At 43.2% G+C, this 22196-nt stretch overlaps 1 protein-coding gene across 2 annotated transcripts; it reads right to left on the bottom strand.

Annotated features, from left to right (window-relative positions):
* Positions 1 to 3470: 3470 nt before the first annotated feature.
* On the bottom strand, positions 3471 to 9886 carry LOC124701277 (DUF21 domain-containing protein At2g14520-like). 2 transcript variants are annotated; one of them, XM_047233324.1, is made up of 13 exons: positions 9608 to 9886; positions 9434 to 9510; positions 9223 to 9306; positions 8940 to 9053; positions 7724 to 7810; positions 6932 to 7071; positions 6765 to 6852; positions 6214 to 6287; positions 5416 to 5576; positions 5088 to 5293; positions 4292 to 4338; positions 3969 to 4221; positions 3471 to 3818 (listed from the first exon to the last, which is right to left on the bottom strand). In XM_047233324.1, exons 1-13 carry the CDS (start codon positions 9783 to 9785, stop codon positions 3789 to 3791), a joined length of 1539 nt encoding a protein of 512 aa, XP_047089280.1. In that variant the 5' UTR covers positions 9786 to 9886; the 3' UTR covers positions 3471 to 3788. The 2 variants fall into 2 exon arrangements, 1 of the variants encoding a protein (XP_047089280.1); XR_007001969.1 differs by lacking the exon at positions 3471 to 3818 and having other exon boundaries at positions 4139 to 4221; positions 5416 to 5530.
* Positions 9887 to 22196: the final 12310 nt, after the last annotated feature.

Here is a 22196-nt window from a genome sequence, read left to right as displayed (position 1 = left end):
TTGAAGCATAAGATTTAACTAGTGAGCAATTCTGGGGTTCTAGTTATATTCACCTAATGGAAAATGGTTTGAATCTCAATTATGGCCTAGGTTTTAATTGTGGTCACCCAAGTGATATACAAACAAGAATTGAGGTATGGTTTAGGGTTTTACTTGTGGTCACCCAAGTGATATACAAACAAGAATTGAGGTATGGTTTAGGGTTTTACTTGTGATCATCAAGTAATTCACAAGTTATTTGGTAATATGGTATAGGTTCTATATGTAATTTAACACCATATTACTTTGGCTAGGATTGCTCTTCCTTACCACTCATAGGATGGTTCCATCAAAGATCAGTTAGGTTGATATAGGGCTAAACTATGCAAGGGTTGTTATTATTCAGTTGTTTCTCCAATTAATATATTGGAAATGATTCTAGGGTTGCTAGTAGTTCCCCTATGATTTTATGTGTTGGATTATATCTTCTTAACCAACTAAGGTTTAATTGGTAATTATATATCTCCAAGGCATGGTCATGGATTAGACATGATCAACTTATTCTTAATATCTTTTACCTCAAGTTCTAATGGTTTATGATCATTACTCAATTTATAATGATAAAGTTTTTGCTTCCTAAGGTATCTCTCATGAACTAGGTTTCTTACTTCTAAGATCAACTATTGTCTTGATCAGTTAAGGTATATTACTTCTATTTTACTTTATTGGATGGGCCTACTATGGTTGCCTCAATAGTTTATATCCCAGGAGAATGCCTGAGATATTCACTTAGAGTTCTTCTCAAGGAATGATGATTTAATCATCTTGATAAATGGATAGTTATCTCCCTCAAATTCAAGTGTTGCCTCAACTCCTTGAGTGTAACATCATAACTTGAGCTCTCTTATATAGGAATGGATTATTCTAAGGTTTATGGTGTACTCCTAATATTTCCTTAGGTATCTAGGCTAAGACTCCACATGGCTATCTTGGTTGGATTAGTCTCCTCCTTACTTTATCAATTCATGGATATGGTAATATTCCATTTGATCCTAGATCATCTCACCACTCCAAGGTGAGATGGTCTATATCCTAATTCTTTAGTTCAAGAATTGTCCTTGGTTCTTAAATAGGTAAAGCTAGGATTGGTATGAATGGTCTCTCTCATTTGGGAAGGACTTTAATACTAACCTAAGGTTAGACTCCATAGAGAATGATGTGATCATCAATATCTATGTTTAACATAAATGGGTTCTCTCTCTAGGGAATGTCTTGAATAATACCCTAGGGTTCCTCTTAAAGATGATGATTTAAGCATATGGATGTATATCCAAGGTTTAGCTCAAGGTTTGTCATTGCTTCTCTAATAAATATAGAACTCTCTCTTCTCTAGGTTGGATGTATAATAATTTTAAATAGAGAAGAATATAGAAAATGGAAACTAGGGAACATTTCCATAGTTGAGATCCTTGTCATGATTCCAAGAATAAAGTAGAATAAATACCATGAGGTTCATGATAAGAACATGGATTTGTTTAAGACATGGAAAAGATAAGACAAGAATAGCTTCTTCATTTTTATTGTTACTTGGTTTTCAATTGAATAGATGTTCTTATGTTATGGCAGGTAATACCATGTTATGATCTTTGATAAGATCAAGTAATTGATCATTGTATAAAGTGCTGTTGTGTTGGTTTTAGTTCCATTTGATCTAACCCCTTTAGATTAAATCATCTCTACCCAAAACAAGGTTTTCGCAAAGATCACATTGAGGTTTATAGCACTTGGCTTGATGATCTAGTTCAATTCCATCAACTCAAGTAAAACTTCAGTTACTGTGACATGTTTTACTTGAAAGCGCGAAAATTCCCCAGATTTTCTATGCATGAATGCAATGCACACATCTGTTTCCTCTATTTTTGTAACCCCAAATACTGGGATATTACAACAATCTATGGTCGTTTAGAAAAAAAATTGGATTCATCAAATTCAAAACAGAAACAGGGTTTTTTCATCTTATAAATTTTGATGAAAAAAAAATTTCTACCCATGGCGCACCACCATATTTGGTGCGCCGGCGGTAAGCTAGGCTATATATGAAAAACCGGCCTTGTGCCTCTTCTCCTTCCTCACTTCTCCCCCTTCTCCTCTTTCCCTCCTCCTCCACCTCCTCCTCTCCTTCATTCTCCTTTTCTCCTCCCCAACGGCCTCCTCCTACTCCTCCTCTAGTGACCTCCTCCTCCTCCATCTCAGGCCTCCTCCTACTCCTCCTCTAGTGACCTCCTCCTCCTCCACCACGGGCCTCCTCCTACTCCTTCTCTGGTGACCTCCTCCTCCTCCACCTCGGGCCTCCTCCTCCGGTAACCTCCTCCTCCACCACCACCCCGAACCTCCTCCTCCTACTACACCTTGGGCCTCCTCCTCCACCTCCACCTCCGGCCTCGTTGTCGTCGTCGTCCTCCTCCTACTCCTACACCGGCACGGCAACGACAACAAGGTTGCCCATGGCCACAGTTTTCGAGGACGAACACGAGCTAGATCTAGATCTAGATCGGCCTTTTTGAAATTTGAAAAACCATACCGCTGGCGCACCAGGCATGTGCGCCCGGTATAACTCATGTTACTGCCGGCACACCAGCTGGTGCACCGACGGTAACCCATTACCACCGGCATGTTTCCACCGGCAGGCTCAGATGCGCCAATAGTAGCCTTTTTTGGTGCGCCGGCAATAGGGTTTTCCCTAGTAGTACACCAACAAATGAATCAACATACCTTCCACCAGAGTCAAACTTGTCCGATTCGTTCTCGTTGCCACGCAAATCGAGTTGTAGTTCGCTACTGCTAGAAGCTTGTTGTGGCCGCCTCAACCAACTTCGTCCCGAATGAGGCGGCGTGGGAAAACAAAAGGGAGGGGGTGTTATCCATTATGTTCGGGAGCATTGGCAAATCAGGAAAGTGTATGGGTGTTGGGAAACATGTCCAGGACAGGAGAGGGAGAAAGATAAGACATGCGTGCCGTTTTGGTCACTTATCGGTGACAGTGAGACCTAAATAACTCCGTGTTTTCCTATTCCGCAGAATCAAATCCACGTATTTGTACCAAAAGCTGGAGTTAGCTCCACAGATAAAAAAAAACTAAAGCATCTCTAATTTTTCAAAACCATAGAGCTAAGGAGGGGCACCGAAGCACTCCTCTTGCAATAAATAGGCTCTGTGCATTCGATTGATGTAGAGAACAGAGTTTTGTTCCCCTTTTCAGGAAAAGAACAGACATATTAGCTGAAGAATTTGACCATTTCATATGCTTGATGCTGACACCCAAACAAATTAGTTGAACAAGCTTTGATGGGTTAAAGACAGTAGCATACTGTATTAACCTGTTAGTGGCAGTGAAAGGCATTAGAAACATAAACTTATGCAATGTACTACATAATGGGGGCGAGGGCTGCTTTGCATGAGTATTATGGGGGCTGACAAGCAAGAATAGCACAGATGCACAACACATAAAATGCATTTCATTTTCATTCTCTCTGCAGTTTCTTCTTCTGCAATGGCCAAGGGCTACAAGTTCGCAAAAAGGCACCTACAACAGGTAGTGAGAGCTCATCCATACTGCGGTTCAGATGCTAAGTGATATATATATATATATATATGTACAGCCAAGTAAGCACTAAATCAGGACCAACATTACAGGAGAGCTAAAGATCTACAATCGTCGTTTGCGGTGCCTTCATTTGATCTTAGCCCTAGCTCTCACCACAACTATAATTGTTGCCCTTTGCTCTTAGCTTTAGCTCTCACCACCATTTCTATGATTTTCTGCCGTAATTCCTTGATACCTACAAAGGAAGCACAAAATAAATGAGCATGTCATCCACGGTAAGGTGAAAAGATAGTTGCTTCAGCTTCAAGGAATTTCTGTTATGAAAACGAAACATTCAGAGAAATTTATGAATATCCATCACTTGGTATACACAAGGAATACTCACCCAGCTTGACGTAGGCGAACCATGCACAGGAGTTTGAGACAAGGGTGACCTTCCAGGAGACAGTGTTGTTGGTAATGTCCCAGGTGACTGAGCATGGTATGGAACAGGGGAACGTAAGATGGAACCACCATTATGGTATGGTGATAGTGGAGAAGCCATAGGGGTCTTTCTCAGTCCTTGAGATAGCGGTCCACGACCAGGAGACATAAGAGGTGACAATGGTTTCCCTGGAGGTAACATGTTTATTTTGATCCTGTAAAATGGAGAAAAGTTACTCCTCTATACCAATTCAACATGCAAAGTACCAGCATTCTGCCACTTACTTGTTATGTACATCAACATACTCGTCTGTTTCATCCAATATATCTTCCTATGAGGGAGAGTTTAAGTCAGTTAGCAATATACAGGAGAAAATTAAAAACAACAAAATTTGTCTGAACAAAGTATTGAGAATGAGTATGCTTCTTTGAGAAGTTTTTTGGAGATGACTAAAATGTTTTCAAGAAATATACAATAAGTACAAAAACAGACACTATAAGCAGGTTGTTCCCCCGAAATTTGCTTTAGAGCTCGAGCTACATGGAGCCCAATTTTTTTTCAAAATTTGATACAACATTAGTATAAAAAAAGTCTAAAGCAAAATCCTAGACGTATATAATGATGTACTCTACCAACATACAGAAACTCAACCTGAAATACTGTGTATTCTGGCCTTAACAAAATTGACAAAATCTGATAGAATTTGGAGGTTTGAAATTTTGCACTGTTCACTACTTTAGATGTCAGATTTTGTCATTTTTGTGCAGCCCAAAATACGGGTTATTTCGAGTTGAGATTTTTTCATATTGGTAGACTACATTATTTTATACATCTAGAATATTTTCTTGGAATTTTTTGAAACTTCAAAATGCCATTTCTAAATTGCTCAGAAAAGGGCTTCGTGTCGCTTGTGACCCAAACATCCGCACTCTGTTGTTCCCACATTATATGGACTTACTACTCTATTGACGAAGTAAAGATATAAATCCAAATACATCATAAAGTTTGAAAATATCATGATATGACAATGTACTCCAAATAACTTGCTGACTAAGACGTTCTATTAATAATATGTCAAACCTGTAGCAGTTCTTCCATGACATCTTCCATCGTAATTATTCCCACTGCTTCCTCATCCATTGAATAGCAAGGAAGTGGATCAGTGTTAAAATCAAGAATATTGTTCCGCTTCCTTTCAATTTTTTTACTATATGGGCGCCCATCTCCATACTTTTCAGTGTTATTTCTACGGCTTCCAGGTATGTTGACGTCTGAGGGTGACAGATCTAAGAGTACATGTCAACTTATCAGCCAATACAGACAATATCCATTTACTTGAAAAAGAGGTAATCAGCAAGGCTGATCAAATAATGGCGCATATACACAAACGGATGAATGAAGCACGTACCATCAGCATGAACATGGTTAATTTTGTAGTCTGATGGAACACCATTACTCTTTTCAGCATATGCTCCTGCTTCTTTAGTACGTTTAACAACCACAGCCATGTGGCTGTGACCTTTCTGAAACTCATTTAGAATGTCATACAGAGGAAGATCATCAGCCACCCTGATATACAGAAACAACAGTAAAACAATGAGAATACAAGACAATGCACATCAATTCAGCAACATATGCATAATTTAACCTCAAGATATTCTATCAATACTTTTGACTAAAGTAGTGATCCTATGCTCCCAAAAAGTAAGACTTGAATATTAAATAATTTTTTCATACCCCAAGATGTTGGTCTAGTGTAGGTCAGACCAGTTATCATTTCAAAATCTGTATGGTTTGTTCTAATATTTTTTGTAGCACTTAGAAGCATTAGCTACACAATATAATCAATTTAAAAAAATTAAAGGAGTGGGAATTCATTTAAGTACTTTAAGTTGTGGCAAGAAAACAACTTTTTTTACTGTATGCGCTTAGATAGCAACCTGAACTTGTCTTCATGGGTATAACAACATATGCAGCACATAACTGAACTTTCTCTAACATGCTTCAGCGTGTGTGCAGATCAACTTTCATATAACTAACTCACAGAAAGTTCTCTCAAATACAATTTTAAGATTTTTTTCTCTAACTCACAGAAAATAAATAGCGGTTACGTTTTCAATCAAAATACCTAAGTCTATACGGCACACGTATCTCAAGAATCATATTTGAAAACCATCCAACTTGACAAGGTCATAAAAGATTATACCTTGGAATTTTTCTGATTGTAACATGCCGAGTTGGCACTTCATCCTCAGGTCGGCAAGTAAGCAAGTTTTTTACCTAAAATGATAGAATTTATGGATGGTAAAAAATAAATAACAGTTATATTGCAAAGTGGAAAAACTAGTGACTTGATTGATGTTCAGGATGATGTCATGTCTAGTTATCTGCACTATCTATAGTTCATTCGACAATTCTGTAGATGAAAGTGAAAGCTCCAAAACACTAGAAAAACAATATTTATGATTATGTGCTACGGATGCAACATGATTGACTGTTGTTTGCATAAAAGTGAGTCTTTAACAGGACGTCTGGAATATAATTTTAAAATTTCTGCTAGAGATTTTATCAGTAGAAAATGTTTCTAATACACCACTAACTGCAATTAAAAAATCATTTATCAGTAGCAAGACGTCACAAAGAGTTCGTAACATTAAACCCGCAAGAACATATGTAGCAGGCAGAAGTTAATTAGCTCAATAGGATTTATGTGAAACAACAAATGCCTTTAATGCATGAGAAACTCAGCTTACTCACCAATATAAGACCAATAATATTGCTTGGTCTTCCAGAGTATATAGGAATACGACTGTGCCCTTTGCTCATTATCATGCCCACTGTATGCCTATCAAGAGGAAAGTAGTAGCATCAGTATCATATATTTCAATATAACACATAAATACACAACAAGTTTGAATTTATACAGGTCCAGCTTAGCATTTATGTCAAGTGAGAATGTTTCAGATATGGGAGTCATGGCATCTTTTGCAGTCTTCTGAGTCATCTCCAAAGCTCCTGTAATGATAGTAGTTTCATCATGAGTCAGCTCTCCACCTTTGCCAGCCTAAGAATCAAGTGAGAGAAACAGTAGTTCAATGGTAGTCCATATATTTGTATGAGCAGAGCATTGGTGGTAACTGAAGTCCCTAGTACTTCAGATTTCATACTAATAAAATTCAGAACCATGGGAAGATTGAGGGCATATAGAAATGCACAATCAAGATGCACACAATTAAGTTTGTAGTGCTTTAAAATGCCTTCTTTAGCTACACCCACACCCATGCGTGTAAGTACAAAAATATTTCTGCATAAAAAAGCCACCATGAACGAGAGTTGTGCTGAAAATATATACAAGTTATACTGTAAAGTAGAAAGGGAGCCTTTTTTATTTTGTTTCTTGTTGTTCTATTGTCATCTGTTTATTGTGCCACTGGCCGGTGCCTATTTCGCTTGCAATTATATAACTATATTCTCTTGCGAATGATTATATATAGAAGGCGCGTGTTTATTCTAGAGAAAAGGATATATAACTTATAATTTTTGAATTAAAGATGTTGCCTGGCTTGCAGTTATAGAATAGTTTCCTTGTATGAACGAAATATATTTAAGGCTCGTGTGTGTAGATAGAAAATATATCTACAACTTATAAGAAAAGGTTGAACTGAAGTTGGGATATACTTATCATAATGCATTAGAAGGGACATGAATAATTTTACCTCATTGCCGTGCATATCAACCAAGGTCTTTAGCTCAGCTCTCCTCATAAGCGCAACATGGCCTTTTCCCAAGAGCCAATCCAACAACTGAAGAAAAAAAAACACAAATCAAGCAAGATATTGAATTGGTCAAAAACAGGGGTGCATTTATATGAGAAGAATACTGAAATGGCACGAAAGCTCAGCAACCACCCTGGTTAACTGAACCAGAAACTAGGAAATGCCTCGGAAATCCACTTTTAAAATTGGGAGCATATGCTCCTGCTACCGAGAAAAACATTTTAAAATGTCAAAAAAAAATCAGAACAAAAAATTGGCGCGTATAAGTTGATATTATATGTGTGCACGCCAAGTAGCGTGGAAAACTAGCATTTTTTTGTGTCCTGTGTAAAAACGATAATGAAATGTCTCGTGAAAAGCTTTTTTTAAGCACCAAATTTTGTCTTTTTTGCACACGACACAAAATGTCATTTTTTCGTGAAACGACTTTATGAGCACATAGTATATCGAGAGGTACACGTTAATTTTTTGTTCGTATGTTTTTCAAAATTTAAACTGCCTTTAAAAGTTATTTCAAAAACCGGGAGCATATGCTCCCGGGTGCCAAAATGCCTTGTCCGAAATGCCCGTCCTATATTCCTGTAAAGATCCATGTACGTGATTCCTGCACAGCTCCTGCCTCCAAAGCCATACACAAGGTTGCTTATTTTTTTCTTGTTCAAAAAAAAGGTTGCTTTTTTGTTGGTCGAAATAAGATTCTGGAGTATAACAAACACTTAATATGGAAATTGCAGTAAGACTAACAAGTAACTGGAGTTGCTTTCATACTACCCGAGTCAGCAACAGCAACACTGAAACCTATGCATACACCTAGGCATTTCCATTTATTTAGTTTGACATTACCAAGATATGGACCTGAGTTGCTTGATGGTTTCCATTAGCTTCTCGTTGGGCAGATACTATGTTCAGTAAGTGCAACGACTAGTCATTCATTAGACTCGAAACAATTATGTTAATCTTGACCTGTGTAGTTTGGAACTTTGGATGACTAGATGAGCACAGGACAAGCAAATCCGGTTGGGTTGGGTTGGGAGATTAATAAATGGATAACTGCGGAGGTCCACTAGTCGCAACCACAAGAATAATTTGCCAATTGCTCCCGAATCGTTGCAAACAAAAAAAGAAAGAAAGAGCAGCATTTGAGCACGGGGCGCACCTTGCTGATCGGGTAGGCGACGGGGAAGAAGAGGACGAGGAGTACCCGGACTATGGGCGCCGCCTTGGCCCCCATGCTGAGCCCGTAGCGCGTGCAGATGGCCTGCGGCATGATCTGCGATTGCAAGGCGCGGAATCAGCTACTAGCTCGAGTGAGTGAGGAACAGCAATAAGGGGAAAAGGAAATACAAAAAAAAAATCTTATATATTGTACTATCATCATTTAGTGAAACTAATGTGAAATTGGGGGCAAAACGAGCGAGAAGGATGGGCGAATGGATCACCTCACCGAAGGCAAGGATGAGCGTGACGGAGATGAGGACGGCGCCCCAAGAAGGGACGAGCGAGTCCAGGAAAATCGGGAGCGCCTGCGATAGATAATACAGGTAGGGGAGCATCAGCAATCCAGGCACGCAAGAAGGTTAATTTGATCAGCTGGGATTAATTGACGCGACAGATTTCATCAGGAGCAGTGCGAGAGGGGGGGCGTGTTACCTCCATGGCTAGCGAGTTGCCGATGAGGAGCGTGCAGAGCAGCAGGTGCTGGTTCTTGACGACGGGCATGATCCTGGCTGCGAGTAATCAGCACAAGACACAGGCGTCAGCAGCTAGGAAGCTAGCTTAGCTATTAGGGGAGTGAGGGTTAGATGGAGGAAGAAGAAGAAGTACCGGCGTTGCGGCGGTCCTGCGGTGTCCCGGCCTTGGAGAGGACCTCGAGGTCGACGATGCTGAGGGACATGAGGCCGAGGGTGAGGCCCGACATGAGGCCGGCGAACATGACGAGCCCGGCGCAGGACATGAGGTACACCCAGAACATGGTCCCGCAGCATGCCTCTTGGCTCGACATCGCCGGAATCCTCTTCCTTCCCCTGCTCGGAATCGCCGGCCGAGCAGTGGCGAGGTGTCGTGCGCGAGCGAGAGTACCAAGGTACTGTGCCGCTGCTCGGCTTGGCGGGCGTGCGTGCGCTGGTGGGTCGGGGAGGCTTTATGGTGGGTGGTTAACCGCGCCTTTTCAGGGGCGTAGCTTTCTCCTCGGCTCAACTCATCATCGGCCGTTTCGCGACGCTGCCTTTCCGGTTTTCACTTTGTTTTCTTCCCGGACTTGGAAACGGGCCCCTGATTTCAGGTGCGAGACGGGAAAGGAAACGATTCACCCAGGTGCGCGGTGCTGAGCTGAGCTTGCATGCAGGTGGAAGGCTGTGACAGCGCGGGCTCCCTGGAAGCATTGTCCCTTGGAGCGACCCATCGATGATATCCACGTCGCAGCTCACATTTTTCTCATACTAGTAGTGGCCAACGTACGAGCACACTGTGCAGGCCGGTCGGCTCAGGTTCGGTCACAAGGACAGCCATCACCCACTGCCGCGAGATTTGTGGTGCCGTGGATATGACCACGACATGTGTTTCATTGGTGTGAGCCAACGAGGGCATAGCTATCTACGGACTGAGATTGTGCGAAGCTACAGGCAGTGGCGGAGCCAGGACAAAAATCATGTGTAGTCAGTTTAAACTTGTGTAGTCAAATACATGCATTTATATGATTTTTAATTATGTTTTTGCATGATTTTTTGCCTATGAACCTAAAAACAGTGTAGTCAATTGACTACACTGCTCTAGTGTGGCTCCGCCACTGGCTACAGGGTTATCCAAGTCCATCCCCTCCAAGAGCAAAAGGTCTACTTCCTGCTAGATTGTATTACTTGGGGTGCTCGCGGAGTCGGCTATGGTGACTGTGAGTTAGGGTTTGAAGATTGGTGATCCGGTCCCCCTAAGGTTCCACGCCGGGGGTTTATGTGAGCACCCTGGTCTAGGGTTTATAGTAATCATGCTATGACTGTTACAAACGCGTAGGCCTAATAGGCCTTAGCCTACTCTCTAAGATATCTTCTCAGGCCCAGTCACCAATGACTCCCCTAATCCAGTTGCTCGGCGAGTAGCTTCGACCTTCTGAACCATATCCCCATCATGTGGTGACAAGCTCCACGTTCACGGTGTGACCCTCTCTACAGTTACAAACGTGAAGGCCTAATGGAACTTCACGTTCCCCATCATCATGAGCATTCCCGCTCTATAGTTTACATGAATCATGCTATAACAGTTACAAACGTGAAGGCCTAATGGAACTTAGCCTAGTCTCCAAGAAATCTTCTTAGGCTCAGTCGTCGGTGACTCCTCTAATCCAGTCGCCCGGTGAGTAGCTTCGACCTTCTGGGCCGTTTGGTCTAGCGAGTGAGCTCGGTGATGGGCCCATGAACCATATCTCCATCATGTGGTGACAAGCTCCATGTTCACGGTGTGACCCCCTTTTCCGACTCAAACCCTAGATGAACCGAGGACCTTGGATCGTCATGTAAGATTGAAAATAGCGGTGAAGGCGGTGGTACTCACCACCCCAATCAGACTGGACAGCTTTGATTTTTCCATTGAGGAGACGTTCAACATGAGCCTGGAAAGCATAGAAAACTTGCTCGACATCAGACTTATGTTTCAGGAGATATATCCAACAGAAGCGAGAATAGTCATCAACAAAGCTAACATAGTAGGAATATCCACCGGAAGAAGAAATAGCGAGGTCCCCAAACATCCGAATGAATTAATTCAAGAGGCATAGTAGAAACACGTTCGAAGCGAGTATATGATAAGCTGATGGCTCTTGCCACACCGACATGCATCACAAATAAAAGAAGACTTGTACGAAGCTAACACAGGCAAGCTATGATTCTTAACAATTGTTTGAACTATATTATTGGACGGATGACCAAGACGCTGATGCCATCGGGATGGCGAGACCTTGACACTGGAGCTAGCATGGCGAGATGAAGATGACGCACGATTAACCGGAACTGGATATAGGCCCCCCTTACTCCTACCGTGAAGAAGAATTCTCCTCGTGGCCTTGTCCTTAACAAAGAAAAAGTCACGGTGAAATTCCACAAAGACAAGATTATCGGCAACAAGACGGTACACGGAAAGAAGGTGCTTGGCTAATTCCAGGTACGTGGAGTATATTTTTCAACTGGATAGATGAACCGGCTAAAGTAGAATGACCAATATGGGAAATAGACAAACCTTTACCGTTGGCCACTTGAACATTATCCTTGCCGGTGTAACGCTCGTGCATGTGGAGACGCTCAAGATCATTAGTGATGTGATCTGTTGCCCCGGAATCCATCAGCCATGGCGGGAGATTGTTGTTGGAGATCATGGAGGCGGCGTTGCCAGAACGCCGGCTGTTATTGTTGCGAGTGAAGTCTTGATTGAAGCGGTTTCTGCAATCAAACGCATCATGCCCCCAATATCCGCAGAGTTGGCACTGCGGACGCTGCTTCTTGCCACGGCGGCCGTTGCTTTGGCTGTTGGGCTGGTTACCACCATTGTTGCCATAGCCACCGGACCGTGGCTGGTCATTGCGGCCTTGGCCCTGTGGGTAGGAGGTCCCGGAGGGTCGCCCTCCGCCGAGGCTGAACGGAGGAGTAGTCGGCACACGCGGCCGGCTGTTGTTGGAGTAGGAGCCGGCCCGGGAAGCGGCATGAGCCGCAGAAGTCCACTCGTCGTCCTGCGCCTGCTGGGCCTGCATGGAGTCGAACGAGAGGATGCCGGAGTAGAACTCGGCGTATGATGCGTGTAGTTGACACGTCCGTTGGGAACCCCAAGAGGAAGGTGTGATGCGCACAGCGGCAAGTTTCCCTCAGTAAGAAACCAAGGTTTAATCGAACCAGTAGAAGTCAAGAAGCACGTTGAAGGTTGATGGCGGCGGGATGTAGTGCGGCGCAACACCAGAGATTCCGGCGCCAACGTGGAACCTGCACAACACAACCAAAGTACTTTGCCCCAACGAAACGAGTGAGGTTGTCAATCTCACCGGCTTGCTTCGTAACAAAGGATTAACCGAATTGTGTGGAAGATGATTGTTTGCGAGAGAAAACGAGTAAAACAAGTATTGCGGCAGATTTGTATTTCGAGTATTAAAAGAATGGACCGGGGTCCACGGTTCACTAGAGGTGTCTCTCCCATAAGATAAAAGCATGTTGGGTGAACAAATTACGGTCGGGCAATTGACAAATAGAGAGGGCATAACAATGCACATATATGGCATGATAAGTATAGTGAGATTTAATTGGGCATTACGACAAAGTACATAGACCGCCATCCAATCGCATCTATGCCTAAAAAGTCCACCTTCGAGGTTATCGTCCGAACCCCTTCCGGTATTAAGTTGCAAAGCAACGAGACAATTGCATTAAGTATGGTGCGTAATGTAATCAACAACTACATCCTCGGACATAGCGCCAATGTTTTACCCCTAGTGGCAACGGACACGGCACAACCTTAGAACTTTCTGTCCTTGTCCCGAGTGTCAATGCGGGCATGAACCCACTATCGAGCATAAATACTCCCTCTTGGAGTTAAAAGCAAAAACTTGACCAGAGCCTCTACTAGTAACGGAGAGCATGCAAGATCATAAACAACACATATGTAATAACTTGATAATTAACATAACATGGTATTCTCTATCCATCGGATCCAGACAAACACAACATAGAGTATTACGAGATAGATGATCTTGATCATGTTAGGCAGCTCACAAGATCCAACAATGAAGCACAATGAGGAGAAGACAACCATCTAGCTACTGCTATGGACCCATAGTCCGGGGGTGAACTACTCACTCATCACTCCGGAGGCGACCATGGCGGTGTAGAGTCCTCCGGGAGATGAATCCCCTCTCCGGCGAGGGTGCCGGAGGAGATCTCCGGAATCCCCCGAGATGGGATCGGCGGCGGCGGCGTCTCGATGGGTTTTCCGTATCGTGGTTTTTCGCATCAGGGGTTTCGCGACGGAGGCTTTAAGTAGGCGGAAGGGCAGAGTCGGGGGGCTGACGAGGGGCCCACACCACAGGGCGGCGCGGGCCCTGATGGAGATATGCCCAAGAGGCAATAATAAAGTGTTTATTATAATATCTTTATGTTTATGATAAATGTTTACATACCATGCTATAATTGTATTAACCGAAACATTGATACATGTGTGTTATGTAAACAACAAAGAGTCCCTAGTAAGCCTCTTGTATAACTAGCTTGTTGATTAATAGATGATCATGGTTTCGTGATCATGAACATTGGATGTTGTTAATAACAAGGTTATATCATTGGATGAATGATATAATGGACACACACCCAAATAAGCGTAGCATGAGATCAAGTCATTAAGTTCAACTTGCTATAAGCTTTCGATACATAGTTACCTAGTCCTTCGACCATGAGATCATGTAAATCACTTATGCTTGGAAGGGTACTTTGATTACATCAAACGCCATCTGCGTAAATGGGTGGTTATAAAGGTGGGATTAGGTATTCGGAAAGTATGAGTTGAGGCATATGGATCAACGGTGGGATTTGTCCATCCCGATGACGGATAGATATACTCTGGGCCCTCTCGGTGGAATGTCGTCTAATTAGCTTGCAAGCATATGAATGGTTCATAAGAGACCACATACCACGGTACGAGTAAAGAGTACTTGTCATGAGACGAGGTTGAACAAGGTATAGAGATACCGATGATCAAACCTCGGACAAGTAAAATATCACGTGACAAAGGGAATCGGTATCGTATGTTAATGGTTCATTCGATCACTAAGTCATCGCTGAATGTGTGGGAGCCATTATGGATCTCCGGGTCCCGCTATTGGTTATTGATCGGAGAAGAGTCTCGATCATGTCGCATAGTTCACGAACCGTAGGGTGACACACTTAAGGTTCGATGTTGTTTAAGTAGATATGGAATATGAGATGGAGACCGAATGTTGTTCGGAGTCCCGGATGGGATCCGAGGACATCACGAGGAGGTCGGAATGGTCCGGAGAATAAGATTCATATAAGGGAAGTCGTCTTCCGAGGTTCGGGAAAAATATCGGTATTTTGACCGAAGCTTCTAGAAGGTTCTAGTGGGCCACCGGTGGGCCCACCACCTCGGGAGGGGCCACATGGGCCGAAAAGGTGCTGCCTAGCCTAAATGGGCTGGGCGCACCATGCTAACCAGCCCAACCCCAAGCAAGCTTGAGGGACAAGTTTCCAATAACTTAAGGGCTAAGTTTCCCCGAAACTTGAGGGTCAAGTTTGCCCTTTTTGTGGGCCGGCCCAAGGAGGAAAAGTAAGGGCCAAGGCATCCCATGGCTGCTCCCTCCCCTATATAAAGAGGGGAGAAGCAAGGGTGCTAGGGGTTGAAGAACAAAGAAACCCTAGCCACCATCCTCTCTCCGTACTTGCTCCTGTCACCGGCTTGGCGAAGCCTGCGGGAAATCTTCTCCACCACCACCACCACGCCGTCGTGCTTGTTGGGATTTCGAGAAGGATCTACTACATCCGCTGCCCGCTGGAACGGGGAGAGGACGTCTTCATCGACACCGTACGTGTGACCGAGTACGGAGGTGCTGCCCGCTTGCAGCACTAGAAGGACTACATCTCGAACTTGAGTTCGGCAAGAGTACGACTACATCAACAACGACATCAAATCTCGTAGGCTTTGGAAATCTTCGAGGGTTAGTCTCACATATCAATCTCGTTGCTCCGATCTTGTAGATTAGATCTTGGGTGTTCCATAGATTAGATCTTGGATTTATTCGTCTTGCGGTAGGAAAATTTTTGTTTTCCATGCTACGAACCCCATCAGTGGTATCAGAGCCGTGTCTATGCATAGATCTGTTGCACGAGTAGAACACAATGGTTTTGTGGGCGTTGATGCTTTTATTGTTCTTAGTTAGTGCACTTTGCATCTTGCGGGATGGTGGGATGAAGCGGCCCGGGCTAACTTTACATGACCGCGTCTCATGAGACTTGCTCCACGCTTGACATGCAACTTGTATTGCATAAGTGGCTTTGCGGGTGTCTCGTCTCTCCCACCATAGTGAAGATCTAATTTGCTCTTTCTATTAACAATACTAGTATCACCGTTGTGGTTCATGTTCGTAGGTAGATTGGATCTTACTCGAAAACCCTAAACCACGTAAAATATGCAAACCAAATTAGAGGCGTCTAACTTGTTTTTGCAGGGTTTGGTGATGTGATATGGCCATGTGATGATGATTATATTTGATGTATGAGATGTTCATTATTGTTTTATGGCAACCGGCGAGAGCCTAATGGTTGTCTTTAAATTTGTTAAGACCTGCGTGTCTATTCATCATGTAATAGCTTTATTTCAAGTAGTTGTTATAGTAGCTATAAGTGATGGACAACCATGAAGCGGCGCCATGGACCTTGGTGCAATCTTGGTGATGATGGAGATCATGCTCATGTGCTTTGGAGATGGAGATCAAAAGCACAAGAAGAAAGGCCATATCATATCACATATTATGAATTGCATGTGATGTTAATCCTTTATGCATCTTATCTTGCTTAGATCGCGACGGTAGCATTATAAGATGATCCCTCACATTAATATCAAGATAATAAAGTGTTCTCCCCTCGTATGCACCGTTGCTACGGTTCGTCGTCTCGAAGCATCTCGTGATGATCGGATGTGATAGATTCTACGTTCACATACAACGGGTGTAAGCCATGTTGCACACGCGGAAATGCTTGGGTTTGCTTGACGAGCCTAGCATGTACAGACATGGCCTCGGGACAACGGAAACCGAAAGGTTGAACACGAGTCATATGGATGATATGATCAACATGTTGATGTTCACCATTGAAGCTACATCATCTCACGTGATGATCGGTTTTGGTGTAGTGGATGTGGATCGTGTGCCACTTAACAACTATGAGGGATGTTGTATTAAGTGGGAGTTCATTAGTAATTAGATTAAAACATGAACTATTTATCATAAACTTAGTCTAAACTCTTTGCAAATATGTTGTAGATCATGGCGTCCCCCTCCATCAGTTTTAACCAGTTCCTAGAAAAAGAAAAGCTTAAGAGCAACGGTAGCAACTTCACTGACTGGTTCCGTCATGTGAGGATTTTCCTCACTAGTGGAAACCTGCAATATGTGCTCGATGCACCGCTAGGTGCCCCACTTGCAGAAACTGAATCCGATGAAGTAAAGAATGTTTACGAGACTCGGAAAACTTGGTACTCTCAAGTTCAGTGTGCCATCCTATGCGATCCGGAAGCCGATCTTCAAAAACGTTTTGAGCACCACGATCCGTATGAGCTGGTCAATGAGCTGAAAGCTATTTTTGAAACTCATGCGGCCGTGGAATGCTATGAAGCATCGAAACACTTCTTCGGTCGCATGATGGAAGAGGGCAGCTCCGTTAGTGAGCACATGCTCGCTATGTCCGGGCATGCGAAGAAACTCAGTGACTTGGGGATAGTGATTCCTAACAAGCTGGGGATTAATCGTGTCCTCCAATCACTGCCACCTAGTTACAAGAACTTCGTGATGAACTACAACATGCAGAACATGAACAAGGAGTTACCTGAACTCTTCTCCATGCTGAAATCTGCTGAGGTTGAGATAAAGAAAGAGAACCAAGTGTTGATGGTCAACAAGACCACCAGTTTCAAGAAGCAGGGCAAGCCTAAAAACAAGGGCAACTTCAAGAAGGGCGGCAAGAAAGTTGTTGCGCCTCCGGAGAAGCCTAAGGCTGGCCCTAAGCCTGATACTGTGTGCTTTTACTGCAAGGAGAAGGGGCACTGGAAGCGTAATTTCTCCAAATACTTGGCTGATCTGAAGAGCGGCCTCATCAAAAAGAAAGGTATATTTGATATACATGTTATAGATGTCTATCTTACTTGGTTCTCGTAGTAGTGCCTGGGTATTTGATACTCGGTTCGGTTGCTCACATTTGCAACTCGAAACAGGAAGCTGCGGAATAGACGAAGCTCGGCGAGGGACGAGGTGACGATGCGCGTTGGAAATGGATCCAAGGTCGATGTGATCGCCGTCGGCACGCTCCCTCTACATCTACCTTCGGGATTAGTTTTAAACCTCAATAATTGTTATTTGGTACCTGCGTTGAGCATGAACATTATATCTGGATCTTGTTTAATGCAAGACGGTTATTCGTTTAAGTCAGAGAACAATGGTTGTTCTATTTATATGAATAATGTCTTTTGTGGCCATGCACCTGAGATGAATGGTTTATTCTTGTTAAATCTCGATAGTAGTGATACACATGTTCATAGCATTGATGCTACGCGAATTAAATTGAATGATAATTCTACTTATATGTGGCACTGTCGTCTTGGTCATATTGGAGTGAAGCGCATGAAGAAACTCCATTCCGATGGACTTCTTGAGTCACTTGACTTTGAGTCACTTGATAGATGCGAAGCATGTCTAATGGGAAAAATGACTAAGACTCCATTTTCTGGTACAATGGAGCGAGCTACAGACTTATTGGAAATCATACATACCGATGTGTGCGGACCAATGAGTGTAGCATCGCGCGGTGGTTATCGTTATGTTCTAACCTTCACGGATGATCTGAGTAGATATGGGTATATTTACTTTATGAAACATAAGTCCGAAACTTTCGAGAAGTTTAAGGAATTCCAAAGTGAAGTAGAAAATCAACATAACAAGAAGATTAAGTTTCTGCGTTCTGATCGCGGAGGCGAATATCTGAGTTATGAGTTTGGCATGCATTTAAAGAAATGCGGAATACTTTCACAGTTGACACCGCCGGGAACACCACGGCGCAATGGTGTGTCCGAACGTCGTAATCGAACTCTCTTAGATATGGTTTGTTCTATGATGTCTCTTACTGATTTGCCATTATCATTTTGGGGTTATGCATTAGAGACAGACCGCATTCACTTTAAATAGGGCACCATCTAAATCCGTTGAAACGACACCGTATGAATTGTGGTTTGGTAAGAAACCTAAGTCGTCGTTCCTTAAAGTTTGGGGTTGCGAAGCTTATGTAAAGAAGTTACAACTCGACAAGCTAGAACCCAAAGCGGAGAAATGCATCTTCATAGGATACCCTAAAGAAACAATTGGGTACACTTTCTATCACAGATCCGAAGGCAAAATCTTTGTTGCCAAGAACGGATCCTTTCTTGAGAAGGAGTTTCTCATGAAAGAAGTGACTGGAAGGAAAGTAGAACTCGACGAGGTTAATGAACCTTCTCTCGTTGATCAGAGTAGCGCAGTACCGGAAGATGTTCCTGTACAGCCTGCACCGATAGGAGAGGAAGCAAATGATGATGATCATGAAACTTCGAATGAGGAAGCTACTGAACCTCGCAGATCGACGAGGGAGCGTACCACTCCTGAATGGTATGATCCCTGTCTAAATGTCATGATTGTGGACAACAATGATGAGGACCCTGCGGCGTATGAAGAAGCAATGATGAGCCCAGATTCCAACAAATGGCAAGAAGCCATGAAATCCGAAATAGGATCCATGTATGATAACAAAGTATGGACTTTGGTAGACTTACCTGATAGCCGCAAGCCTGTTGAGAATAAATGGATCTTCAAGAGAAAAACATATGCTGATGGTAATATTACTGTCTATAAAGCTCGACTTGTCGCAAAGGGTTTCCGACAAATTCAAGGAGTTGACTACGATGAGACTTTCTCACCTGTAGCGAAGCTAAAGTCTGTGAGGATTTTGTTAGCAATAGCTGCATTTTTCGATTATGAGATTTGGCAGATGGATGTCAAAACGGCGTTCCTTAATGGTGACATTGAGGAAGAGTTGTATATGGTACAACCCAAAGGTTTTGTCGATCCTAAAAATGCTGACAAGGTATGTAAGCTTCAGCGTTCCATTTATGGACTGAAGCAAGCATCCCGGAGTTGGAACCGACGCTTTGATACGGTGATCAGAGACTTCGGGTTTATACGGACTCATGGTGAGGCCTGTATTTACAAGAAAGTGAGTGGGAGCTCTGTAGCGTTCCTGATATTATATGTAGATGACATATTATTAATTGGGAATGATATAGAACTATTAAGCAGCGTTAAAGGTTATTTGAATAAGTGTTTTTCGATGAAAGACCTTGGTGAAGCAGCGTACATTTTAGGCATCAAGATTTATAGAGATAGATCTAGACGCCTAATAGGGCTTTCACAGAGTGCATACCGGACAAGATTCTAAAGAAGTTTAGAATGGATGAGAGCAAGAAAGGGTTCTTGCCTATGTTGCCAGGTAAGGTCTTGAGTAAGACTCAAGGTCCGGCTACGGCAGAAGATAGAGAGAGGATGAGCAAGATCCCCTATGCCTCGGCAGTAGGCTCTATCATGTATGGCATGCTGTGTACTAGACCGGATATCGCACATGCTGTTAGCTTGACCAGCAGATATCAGAGTGATCCAGGAATGGAACACTGGACAGCGGTCAAGAATATCCCGAAGTACTTGAAAAGGACTAAGGATATGTTTCTTTGTTATGGCGGTGACCAAGAGCTCGTTGTAACCAGTTACACCGATGCAAGTTGGAACACTGATCCTGACGACTCTAAGTCTCAGTCTGGGTACGTGTTTATACTAAATAGAGCTGCAGTAAGCTGGATGAGTTCCAAGCGAGTGCACGGTGGCGAAGTCTTCAACCGAATCCGAATACATAGCGGCTTCGGAGGCTTCATCGGAAGCGGTATGGATGAAGAGGTTCATTGTTGAGCTTGGTGTGGTTCCTAGTGCATTGGACCCATTAGTCATCTATTGTGACAACACGGGTGCCATCGCCAATGCAAAGGAACCAAGGTCACACAAGAAGCTAAAGCATATCAAGCTGCGTTTTCATTCGATTCGCGAGTACATCGAAGATGGTGAAGTAGAGATTTGCAAAGTGCACACAGATCTGAATGTGGCAGATCCGTTGACTAAAGCTCTCCCTAGGGCAAAACATGACCAACACCAGAATGCCATGGGTGTTAGATACCTTACAATGTAATCTAGATTATTGACTCTAGTGCAAGTGGGAGATTGATGGAGATATGCCCAAGAGGCAATAATAAAGTGTTTATTATAATATCTTTATGTTTATGATAAATGTTTACATACCATGCTATAATTGTATTAACCGAAACATTGATACATGTGTGTTATGTAAACAACAAAGAGTCCCTAGTAAGCCTCTTGTATAACTAGCTTGTTGATTAATAGATGATCATGGTTTCGTGATCATGAACATTGGATGTTGTTAATAACAAGGTTATATCATTGGATGAATGATATAATGGACACACACCCAAATAAGCGTAGCATGAGATCAAGTCATTAAGTTCAACTTGCTATAAGCTTTCGATACATAGTTACCTAGTCCTTCGACCATGAGATCATGTAAATCACTTATGCTGGAAGGGTACTTTGATTACATCAAACGCCACTGCGTAAATGGGTGGTTATAAAGGTGGGATTAGGTATTCGGAAAGTATGAGTTGAGGCATATGGATCAACAGTGGGATTTGTCCATCCCGATGACGGATAGATATACTCTGGGCCCTCTCGGTGGAATGTCGTCTAATTAGCTTGCAAGCATATGAATGGTTCATAAGAGACCACATACCACGGTACGAGTAAAGAGTACTTGTCATGAGACGAGGTTGAACAAGGTATAGAGATACCGATGATCAAACCTCGGACAAGTAAAATATCACGTGACAAAGGGAATCGGTATCGTATGTTAATGGTTCATTCGATCACTAAGTCATCGCTGAATGTGTGGGAGCCATTATGGATCTCCAGGTCCCGCTATTGGTTATTGATCGGAGAAGAGTCTCGATCATGTTTGCATAGTTCACGAACCGTAGGGTGACACACTTAAGGTTCGATGTTGTTTAAGTAGATATGGAATATGAGATGGAGACCGAATGTTGTTCGGAGTCCCGGATGGGATCCAGGACATCACGAGGAGGTCCGGAATGGTCCGGAGAATAAGATTCATATAAGGGAAGTCGTCTTCCGAGGTTCGGGAAAAATATCGGTATTTTGACCGAAGCTTCTAGAAGGTTCTAGTGGGCCACCGGTGGGCCCACCACCTCGGGAGGGGCCACATGGGCCGAAAAGGTGCTGCCTAGCCTAAATGGGCTGGGCGCACCATGCTAACCAGCCCAACCCCAAGCAAGCTTGAGGGACAAGTTTCCAATAACTTAAGGGCTAAGTTTCCCCGAAACTTGAGGGTCAAGTTTGCCCTTTTTGTGGGCCGGCCCAAGGAGGAAAAGTAAGGGCCAAGGCATCCCATGGCTGCTCCCTCCCCTATATAAAGAGGGGAGAAGCAAGGGTGCTAGGGGTTGAAGAACAAAGAAACCCTAGCCACCATCCTCTCTCTGTACTTGCTCCTGTACCGGCTTGGCGAAG

Source organism: Lolium rigidum, chromosome 3 (assembly GCF_022539505.1).
Source record: "Lolium rigidum isolate FL_2022 chromosome 3, APGP_CSIRO_Lrig_0.1, whole genome shotgun sequence".
NCBI classification, from domain to species: Eukaryota; Viridiplantae; Streptophyta; class Magnoliopsida; order Poales; family Poaceae; genus Lolium; species Lolium rigidum.
Note: the sequence above shows the minus strand (reverse complement) of the source record. Positions and strands in the feature narration are given on the sequence as shown.